Consider the following 10,767-nt stretch of genomic DNA (forward strand, 5'->3'; position numbering starts at 1 on the left):
ATTCCCACCCCCCCTCCCCCTCTTTTTATTTTTTAAGGGCGTCACCCCCAAAATTTTTGGGGTGTGGGCACCCCTCCCCCCCCGGGCATGGGCGAACCCGTCGGACGGCGTCAGGTGTGGGAGGGGGGGTGGGGGTGGGCGTGGCCACGCCCCCGACCCGATTTAAGGGGGTGCTGGGGGTGGGGGAGGGGCGGGCGCCGCCATGGGGACCCCGCGGGCGCTGCTGCCCCTCCCCCCCCTCCTGCTGCTGCTGATGGTACTGGCCGCCCTGGCCTGTGACGTCATCAGGCGCGGGGACCCCCCCTCAGGTGAGACCCAAAAGGGGAGGGGGGGGAAGGGGGGGGGGGGAAATCCCCTTGCCCCTCCCCCACCCCGTGGGAATCGGTTTTGGCGGGAAATTTTGGGATTTTTTTTTTTTTAACTTCCCCCCTCAAAAAATAAAAATTTTTTGGGATTCGGAAAAATTTGGGGGTGAAATTTTGGCGGGAAATTTCGGGATTTTTTTTTTTAATGCCCCCCCCCAAAAAAAAATTTTGGGGAATTTTGGGGAAATTTTGGGAATTTTGGGTGGAAATTTTGGGAATTTTGGGTGGAAATTTTGGGAATTTTGGGTGGAAATTTTGGGGATTTTGGGTGAAAATTTGGGAATTTTGGGGTGAAAAATTTGGGAATTTTGGGATGAAAATTTGGGAATTGTGTGTGGAAATTTTGGGAATTTTGGGTGGAATTTTTGGGGATTTTGAGGTGGAAATTTTGGGATTTTCCTCCCAAATTTGGGGGTTTAAAATTTGGGAATTTTCAGGTGGAATTTGGGGGTGAAAATTTGGGAATTTTGGGTGGAATTTTGGGGATTTGAGGTGGAAATTTTGGGGGTTTTTTGGGGTTTTTTGTGGATTTTTGTTTCTTCAGGGTTTTGTTGGGTGGATTTTGGATTTTTTGTGGATTTCTTTTTTATATTTTGTGGGTTTTGTTTGGTTTTTGGGGTTTTTTTGGGGAATTTTTGGGTTTATTTTGGGTGGATTTTGGGGTTTTTGGGGTTTTTAAAATTGATTTTTTGGGGGGTTTTCTGGGGGGATTTTGGGTTTATTTTGGGTGGATTTTTGGGTTTTTAAAATGGATTTTTTTGGGTTTTTTGGGGGAGGATTTTGGGTGGATTTTGGGGTTTTTAAAATGGATTTTTTGGGGTTTTTTGGGTTTTGGGTGGATTTTGGGGTTTTTTTGGGGTGGATTTTGGGGTTTTTGGGGTTTTTAAAATGGATTTTTTGGGGTTTTTTGGGGGTATTTTGGGGTTTTGGGTTTTTTGGGATTTTGGGGATTTTTGGGTTTATTTTGGGTGGATTTTGGGGGTTTTGGGGGTTTTTAAAATGGATTTTTGGGGGAATTTTTGGGTTTATTTTCGGTGGATTTTGGGGTTTTTTGGGGTGGATTTTTGGTGTTTTTTTAGGTGGATTTTGGGTTTTGGGATTTTGGGTAATTTTGGGTTTATTTAGGGTGGATTTTGGGGTTTTTTGGGGTTTTTAAAATGGAATTTTTGGGTGGATTTTGGGGTTTATTGGGGTTCACCTTTTTCTCCCCCCATTTTCCCCCCCAGATGGGTCCCGGGAGCTCTCGGAGACGGAGAGGGGTGAGAACCCAAAATGTCCCAAAATGTCCCCAAAAATGTCCCAAAAATGTCCCAAAATGTCCCCAAAATGTCCCCAAAATGTCCCCAAAATGTCCCCAAAAATGTCCCAAAAATGTCCCCAAATGTCCCCAAAAATGTCCCCAAAAATGTCAAAAAAATGTCCCCAAAATGTCCCCAAAATGTCCCCAAAAATGTCAAAAAAATGTCCCAAAAAATGTCCCCAAAAATGTCAAAAAAATGTCCCCAAATTATCCTGAAATGGCCCCAAAAATGCCCCAAAAATGTCCTGAAATCACCCCAAAAATGTCCCAAAAATGTCCCCAAAAATGTCCCCAAAAATGTCACAAAATGTCCTCAAAAATGTCACAAAAATGTCCCCAAAATGTCCCCAAAAATGTCACAAAATGTCCCCAAATTATCCTGAAATGGTCCAAAAAATGTCCCCAAAAATGTCCCAAATCCCCTCTAAATGTCCCCAAACCGCCCCAAAATGTCCCCAAAATGTCCCCAAACCCCCTGAAATGTCCCCAACCTGTCCCTGAGTGTCCCCAAATGTCCCCAAATCCCCTCTGAATGTCCCCAGATTCCCCCTCAGTGTCCCCAAATGTCCCCAAACCCCCTCTAAATGTCCCCAAATCCCCCTGAATTGTCCCCAAACCCCTCCCAAATGTCCCAAAATCCCCCAAATATGCCCCAAATCCCCTCTAAATGTCCCAAAATGTCCCCAAATCCCTCCAAACCCCTGAAAAGTCCCCAAATCCTTCCCAAACCCCCCCAAAATGTCCCCAAATGTCCCCAAATCCCCTTGATTTGTCCTTAAATCCCCCTAAATGTCCCCAAATGTCCCCAAATCCCCTCTTAATGTCCCCAAACCTCCTCCAGATCCCCCTAAAACGTCCCCAAATGTCCCCAAGCCCCCTGAATTGTCCCCAACCTGTCCCTAAGTGTCCCCAAACGTCTCAAAATGTCCCCAAACCTCCCCAAAATGTCCCCAAATGTCCCCAAATCCCCTCTGAATGTCCCCAAATTCCCCTGAAAAGTCCCCAAACCCCTCCCAAAATGTCCCCAAGTGTCCCCAAACCTCCCCAAAATGTCCCCAAATCTCCCCAAATCCCCCAAATATGTCCCCAAATCCCCTCTAAATGTCCCAAAACCCCCCTGAAATGTCCCTAAGTGTCCCCAAACCTTCCTAAAATGTCCCCAAATCCCCTCTAAATGTCCCCAACCTGTCCCTGAGTGTCCCCAAATCCCCTCTAAATGTCCCCAAATGTCCCCAAACCCCCTTGATTTGTCCCCAAACCTCCCCAAAATGTCTCCAAATGTCCCCAAATGTCCCCAAATCCCCCCAAATGTCCCCAGTGTGACCCTAACCCTGTCCGTCTCTCTCTCCCCTCAGAGTGCGGCCGGCCCCGCCCCCCGCCCGGGCCCCGCCCCCCGCCCGGGCCCCGCCCCCCGGGCAGGCCCCGCCCCCGCGCCGTGGGGGGCTCGGAGGCGGGGGAGGGGCGCTGGCCCTGGCAGGGCTCCCTGCAGAGGGGGGGCAGCCACGTGTGCGGGGCGAGTCTGGTGTCCCACGAGTGGGTGGTGACGGCCGCGCACTGCCTGCAGGGGTGAGTGACCAGTATGGACCAGTATGGACCAGTATGGACCAGTATGGACCAGTATAGACCAGTATGGGCCCAAAAAACCCCGTGAAAATCCATAAAAGTACATAGAAACCAGTATAGACCAGTATAAACCAGTATGGGATTAGGACTAGGAGTGACTGGGAGGGACTTGGAACAGGCCAGGACCAGTACAAACCAGTATAAACCAGTATGGACCAGTACAGACCAGTATAAACCAGTATGGGCCAAAAAAATTCCGTAAAAATCCATAGAAACCAGTATGGACCAGTATGGACCAGTATGGATTAGGACTAGGAGTGACTGGAGGGCTTGGAACAGGCCAGACCAGTATGGACCAGTATGGACCAGTAGACCAGTATGGGCCAGTATAAACCAGTATGGATCCAAAAATCCCCATAGAAATCCATAGAAACCAGTATAGACCAGTATAAACCAGTATGGACTGGACCAGAATGGCTGGAAATGACCAGAACTACAGACCGTATGGACCAGTATAAACCAGTATGTGCAAAAAACCATAGAAATCCATAGATCCATAAAACCAGTACAACAGTAAGACCAGTATAAACCAGTCTAACAGTATAGACCAGTATAAACCAGTACAAACCATATAAACCAGTATAGACCAGTATGGACCAGTATGGACCAGTATGGACACAAAAACCCCATAGAAATCCATAGAAATCCATAAAAATCCATAAAAATCCATAGAAACCAGTACAAACCAGTATAGACCAGTACAGACCAGTACAAACCAGTACAAACCAGTATAGACCAGTACAAACCAGTACAAACCAGTATAGACCAGTACAGAGAATTTTTTCAGGTTTTTTTGTCATTTTTGGGGTCATTTGGGGTCACTCTGGGGTGGGGGCGGGGCCGAATAAACAGCGTGTGGGCGGGGCCAATGGGATGGACACGCCCCCAGCCCCTCCCACCGTTAAGCCCCGCCCCCTCTCCCTCAGGAGCTCCTGCTCATTTTTGGGGCCTTTTTTGGGGTCTTTTTTTTTTGAATTTTTTGGGTCTTTTTTTGGAAATTTTTTGGGTCAATTTGGGGTCATTTTTAGGGAGATTTTGGGTCATTTTGGGGTCATTTTTGGGTCAATATTTGAGTCATTTTTGGGTCACTTTGGGGTCACTTTTGGGGTCACTTTTGGGTCATTTTGGGTCATTTTTAGAGAGATTCTTGGGTCATTCTTGGGTCAATTTTTGAGTCACTTTTGGGGTCACTTTGGGGTCATTTTCAGGTCATTTTTGGGGTTATTTTTTTGTAATTTTTCGGGTCTTATTTTGGCAATTTTTTGGGTAATTTTGGGTCATTTTTGGGTAATTTTTTGGTAATTTTGAGGTAATTTTTTGGTCATTTTGAGGTCATTTTTAGGGAGATTTTTAGGTCCTTTTGGGGTCATTTTTGGGTCACTTTGGGGTCATTTTAGGGAGATTTTTAGGTGACTTTTGGGTCATTTTTCTGTAATTTTTTGGGTCTTATTTTGGAAATTTTTTGGGTAATTTTGGGGTCATTTTTGGGTCATTTTTGGGTCATTTTTGATTTTTAGGTGATTTTTGGGTCACTTTGGGGTCATTTTTAGGGAGATTTTTTGGTCATTCTTGGGTCAATTTTTGAGTCATTTTTGGGTCACTTTGGGGTCATTTTTTTGTAATTTTTTGGGTCTTATTTTGGAAATTTTTGGGGCAATTTTGGGGTCATTTTTGGGTCATTTTTTGGTCATTTTGGGGTCATTATGGGGTAATTTCTTGGTCATTTCTTGGTCATTTTGGGTCATTTTTGGGGTCACTTTTGGGTCACTTTGGGGTCATTTTTAGGGAGATTTTTGGTCCTTTTAGGGCCATTTTAGGGTCAATTTTGGGTCGATTTGGAGTCAATTTTTGGTCATTTTTAGGGAGATTTTTTGGTCATTTTTGGGTAATTTCTTGGTCATTTTGGGGTCATTTTGGGGTCATTTTGGGGCCATTTTTTGGTCATTTTGAGGTCATTTTTAGGGAGATTTTTGGGTCATTTTGGGGTCATTTCTTGGTCATTTTGGGGTCAATTTGGGTCACTTATGAATGGGGGAAGGGCGGGTTTAACAGCGTGGGGGCGTGGCACAGGTGATGATTGACACGCCCCCAGCCCCTCCCCCTCATTAACCCCTCCCCCTCCCCCACAGGAACCACGACCCCCGCTCCTTTTCCGTCCTTTTGGGCACCCTGGAGCTGCCGGAGGGGGCGGGGCCATCCCGCAACGTGGGCGTGGCCTCATCCTCGAGGGGCGTGTCCATCCCTCTGGCGGAGCTCCTCCCACACCCCCGGTACGCGGGCGAGGCCACGAGCGGCGACATCGCCCTGGCGCGGTTGGAGCGGCCGGTGCGGTTCGGGCCCGGTATCGGCCCGGTTTGCCTTCCGTCCCCGGGGCTCCGGTTCGATCCGGGCACCGTCTGTGTCAGCACCGGCTGGGGGGACACCGGGAGCGGAGGTAACGAACTGGGTTATACTGGGTTATACTGGGTTATACTGGGAGGGGCCGGTGCGGTTCGGGCCCGGTATCGGCCCGGTTTGCCTTCCGTCCCCGGGGCTCCGGTTCGATCCGGGCACCGTCTGTGTGAGCACCGGCTGGGGGGACACCGGGAGCGGAGGTAACCGGGTTATACTGGGTTATACTGGGTTATACTGGGAGGGACCGGTGCGGTTCGGGCCCGGTATCGGCCCGGTTTGCTACGGGAACCGTGTGTGTGAGCACCGGCTGAGGGGGACACCGGAAGCGGAAGTAACGATCTGTTACTTCCGGATATACTGGGTTATACTGGGTTATACTGGGATTTACTGGGTTATACTGGTTTATACTGGGTTATACTGGGATGGAATGGGTTATACTGGGTTATACTGGGAGGGACCGGTGCGGTTCGGGCCCGGGATTGGGCTCCGGTTCCATCCGGACACCGTGTGTGTGAGCACCGGATGGGGGGACACCGGAAGCGGAAGTAACGAACTGGGATATACTGGGTTATACTGGGTTATACTGGGTTATACTGGGATAGACTGAGTTATACTGGGTTATACTGGGAGGGACTGGGAGGTCAAGGGTTGGGGTCAGTGGTCAGTTTGTGGGTGGTGGTCACTCAGTGGTCACTCAGTGGTCAGTGTGGTCACTCAGTGGTCACTCAGTGGTCACTCAATGCAATATAAGGCAATATAAGGCAATATATTGCAATATATTGCAATATAATGCAGTATAAGGGCAATATAAGGTCAGTGGTCACTCAGTGGTCACTCTGGTCACTCATTGGTCACTCATTGGTCACTCTGTGGTCACTCAGTGGTCACTCAGTGGTCACTCAGTGGTCACTCAATGCAATATAAGGCAATATATTGCAATATAATGCAGTATAAGGGCAGTATAAGGGCAGTGGTCACTCAGTGGTCACTCAGTGGTCACTCAGTGGTCACTCATTGGTCACTCAGCCCCCCGCCGGCTCCGCCAGCTCTCGGTTCCTCTCCTGCCCCTCGGGCTCTGCCGCCGCCTCTACGGCACCGACCTGGGCCCGGCGCTGCCCCCGCGGCGCATCCAGGACGACATGGTGTGTGCCGGACACCTGGGCGGGGGCGGGGACACCTGCAAGGTGAGTGTGGGACACACCCAAACACACCCAAACACACCTGGGTACACCTGGGCACACCTGGGCACACCTGGGATATACCTGGGATACACCCAAACACACTGGGATACATCTGAGATACACCTGGGGGCACCTGGGCACACCCAAAAACACACCTGGGCACACCTGAGATACACCTGGGGACATGGGGACACACCTGGGTACACCTGGGATGGGCCATGGTGTGCGCCGGACACCTGGGCGGGGGCGGGGACACCTGCAAGGTGAGTGTGGGACACCTGGGTACACCTGGGACACACCCAAACACACCTGGGACACACCTGGGACATTGGGGACACACCTGGGTACACCTGGGCACACCTGGGTACAGCTGGGATGGGCCATGGTGTGTGCCGGACACCTGGGCGGGGGCGGGGACACCTGCAAGGTGAGAGTGGGACACCTGGGACACACCCAAACACACCTGGACACACCTGAACACACCTGGGATACACCTGAGATACACCTGGTGACATCTGGGACCACCTGAACACACCTGGGACACACCTGGACACACCTGAAACACACTGGTGACACTGGGGACACACCTGGGACACACCTGGGGACATCGGGGACACACCTGGACACACCTGGATGGGGGCAGGGACACACCTGAACACACCTGAGTTACACCTGGGCACACCTGTGCACACCTGGATGGGGGCGGGGTCACACTTGGGGACTCCTAAGGGGGGTTCCCCAGGTGTGTCTGGGTGACCCCTGCGTGACCTTTAACCTTTGCCCTCTAGGGTGACTCGGGGGGTCCCCTGGCCTGCCCCTCCCCCCCTGTGTGACCCCTGCCTGACCTTTAACCTTTACCCTTTGCCCTTTAGGGTGACTCGGGGGGTCCCCTGGCCTGCCCCTCCCCTGTGTGACCTTTAACCTTTGCCCTTTGCCCCCATTTAGGGTGACTCGGGGGGTCCCCCCTGGCCTGCCCCTCCCCCCTGTGTGACCCCTGCCTGACCTTTAACCTTTAACCTTTACCCTTTGCCCTTTAGGGTGACTCGGGGGGTCCCCTGGCCTGCCCCTCCCCCTGTGTGACCTTTAACCTTTAACCTTTGCCCTTTGCCCCCAATTTTAGGGTGACTCGGGGGGTCCCCTGGCCTGCCCCTCCCCCTCGGGCCAATGGGTGCTGGCCGGGGTGGTCTCGTGGGGGGAGGGGTGCGGGGTCCCCGCCCGCCCCGGCGTCTACACGCGCGTCAGCGCCTTCGCTGATTGGATCGCCGCCCGCGCCGGGGGCGTGGCCTTCGTGCGGCCCCGCCCACTCCGGACCAGCGGAGGGGGCGGGGTTAAAAATGGGGGCGGGGCCTCGTGGCGCGCGGGAGGGCTGGCGGTTGCCATGGCGGCCGTGGCGGTGGGGGCGGGGCGGGGCTGAGGGAGGGAGGGGGGCGGGGCGAAAAGGAGGGGGACGCCCCCCTGGTGGGCGGGGCGGGGGAATAAAATGGATAAAAAGGGTTAAAAAGAGGGAAAATATTGTTAAAAAATGGGAGAGAAAATGTAAGGATGTGGTGAAAATTATTAAAATGGAGTAAAAGTGGGTAAAAAGAGAGTAAAATAATTTTTTAAGGGAGTAAAATGGGTAAAAAAAGGCACCAAAAAAGGGTGAAAAAGGCACCAAAAATAGGTAAAAAGAGCCCTTAAAAGTGGCCAGAAAGGAGCGAAAAAAGGAGCCCAAAAATGGGGAAAAAAGGGTTAAAAGGGGGCGGGGCAAAAATGGGGGGAAAAGTGGAAAAAAATGGTTAAAAAGAGGGAAAATATTGTTATAAAAGAGGAAAAAATGGCAGAGAAAATGTAAGAGTGTGGTAAAAATTATTAAAATGGGTAAAAAGAGAGTAAAAAAATATTTTAAGGGAGTAAAATGGGTAAAATCAGGGTAAAAAAGGCACCAAAAAAGGGTTAAAAAGGCACCAAAAATTGGTAAAATGAGCCCCTAAAATGGTCCAGAAAGGAGCGAAAAAAGGAGCCCAAAAATGGGGAAAAAAGGGTTGAAAGGGGGCGGGGAAAAAATGGGGGGAAAAAGGGGGAAAAAATGGATAAAAAAGGGTTAAAAAGAGGGAAAATATTGTTAAAAAACGGGAGGAAATGGGTAAAAATGGCAGAGAAAATGTAAGGATGTGGTGAAAATTATTAAAATGGAGTAAAAATGGGTAAAAAGAGAGTAAAAATAATGTTTTAAGGGAGTAAAATCAGGGTAAAAAAGGCACCAAAAAAGGGTGAAAAAGGCACCAAAAATTGGTAAAATGAGCCCTAAAAGTGGCCAGAAAGGAGCGAAAAAAGGAGCCCAAAAATGGGGGAAAAGGGGTAAAAAAGGGTTAAAAGGGGGCGGGGAAAAAATGGGGGGAAAAATGGATAAAAATGGTTAAAAAGAGGGAAAATATCGTTAAAAAATGGCAGAGAAAATGTAAGAGTGTGGTAAAAATTATTAAAATGGAGTAAAAAAATATTTTAAGGGGGTAAAATGGGTAAAATCAGGGTAAAAAAGGCACCAAAAAAGGGTGAAAAAGGCACCAAAAATTGGTAAAATGAGCCCCTAAAATGGTCCAGAAAGGAGCGAAAAAAGGAGCCCAAAAATGGGGAAAAATGGGTAAAAAAAGGGTTAAAAGGGGGCGGTTTGGAGGCGGGTAAAAAATGGATAAAAATGGTTAAAAAGATGGAAAATATTGTTAAAAAACGGGGGAGAAAATGGGTAAAAATGGCAGAGAAAATGTAAGAGTGTGGTAAAAATTATTAAAATGGGTAAAAAGAGAGTAAAAAAATATTTTAAGGGAGTAAAATGGGTAAAAAAGGCACCAAAAAAGGGTGAAAAAGGCACCAAAAATTGGTAAAATGAGCCCCTAAAATGGTCCAGAAAGGAGCGAAAAAAGGAGCCCAAAAATGGGTAAAAAGAGGGAAAATATTGTTAAAAAAGAGGAAAAAATGGGAGTAAAAAAAGGGTAAAAAAATGGGAGAAAAAATTGTAAGAAATGGGTAAAAAATAAAAATTGTTAAAATGGACGGAAGTGGGGTAAGAAATGAGAGCGAAAATTCATGAAAAGGGGTTAAAAAATGGTTTAAAAGGGGCAAAAATGGATTTAAAAACCGGGGAAATGAGCAAAAAGGAAATGGTTAAAAATAGGAGAAAAAAACTGTAAAAAAAGGTGAAAAAAAAGGTGAAAAATCAGAGAAAAAATGGTTTGAAGGAGGGAGAAATGGTAAAAAATCGGGTCAAAAATAGGAGAAAAAAATTGCTTAAGAGGGGGCAAAAAATGGTTCAAAAGGGGGTGGAAATGGGTAAAAAAAATAAGAGGAAAAATGGTTAAAATGGGGGAGAAAAAACGGGTTAAAAATGAGAGCAAAAATGGTAAAAAAGGCGGAAAAAAAAGGATAAAAAGGGCAAAAAAAAAGCTCAAGAAAAGGTTGAAAAAGGCACCGAAAAATGCGTGAAATGAGCCCTAAAACTGCTCAGAAAAAAGCGAAAAAAGGACCCTAAAAATGTCAAAAATATCCCTAAAAATCCCCCTAAAAATGGTCAAAAATCTCCACAAAAAACGGCCAAAAATGGTCGAAAAATGGTCGAAAAAAGGACGCAAAAAATGGTTTAAAATGACCAAAGAGAACCCAAAAGTAGCTCAAAAAACGACCACAAAAGTGGAGGAAAATGGTCAAAAAAGACCCTAAAAACAGCCCGAAATTGGTGAAATAAACCCAAAAATGAATTAAAAAACGGCACCGAAAATGCCGGGAAAAACAAATCCCCAAAAAAGCTGAAAAAGAACCAAAATTTGGGTGAAAAACCGCGAAAAATTTAAATTTTTTCCCGTTAAAAACCGGGGAAAAAAAGCGGCGATTTTTCTTCCGGGGGCGTGGCCACGGAGGGAGCAAGCGC

At 48.1% G+C, this 10,767-nt stretch overlaps 1 protein-coding gene across 1 annotated transcript; it reads left to right on the forward strand.

The window, feature by feature from the left end:
• Window positions 1-202: 202 nt before the first annotated feature.
• LOC135460758 (serine protease 33-like) lies at window positions 203-8,277 on the forward strand. The gene is made up of 6 exons (XM_064737661.1): window positions 203-308; window positions 1,592-1,624; window positions 3,021-3,231; window positions 5,418-5,722; window positions 6,709-6,866; window positions 7,984-8,277. Exons 1-6 carry the CDS (start codon window positions 203-205, stop codon window positions 8,275-8,277), a joined length of 1,107 nt encoding a protein of 368 aa, XP_064593731.1.
• Window positions 8,278-10,767: the final 2,490 nt, after the last annotated feature.

Source organism: Zonotrichia leucophrys, unplaced genomic scaffold (genome assembly GCF_028769735.1).
Source record: "Zonotrichia leucophrys gambelii isolate GWCS_2022_RI unplaced genomic scaffold, RI_Zleu_2.0 Scaffold_97_166073, whole genome shotgun sequence".
Lineage (NCBI taxonomy): Eukaryota > Metazoa > Chordata > Aves > Passeriformes > Passerellidae > Zonotrichia > Zonotrichia leucophrys.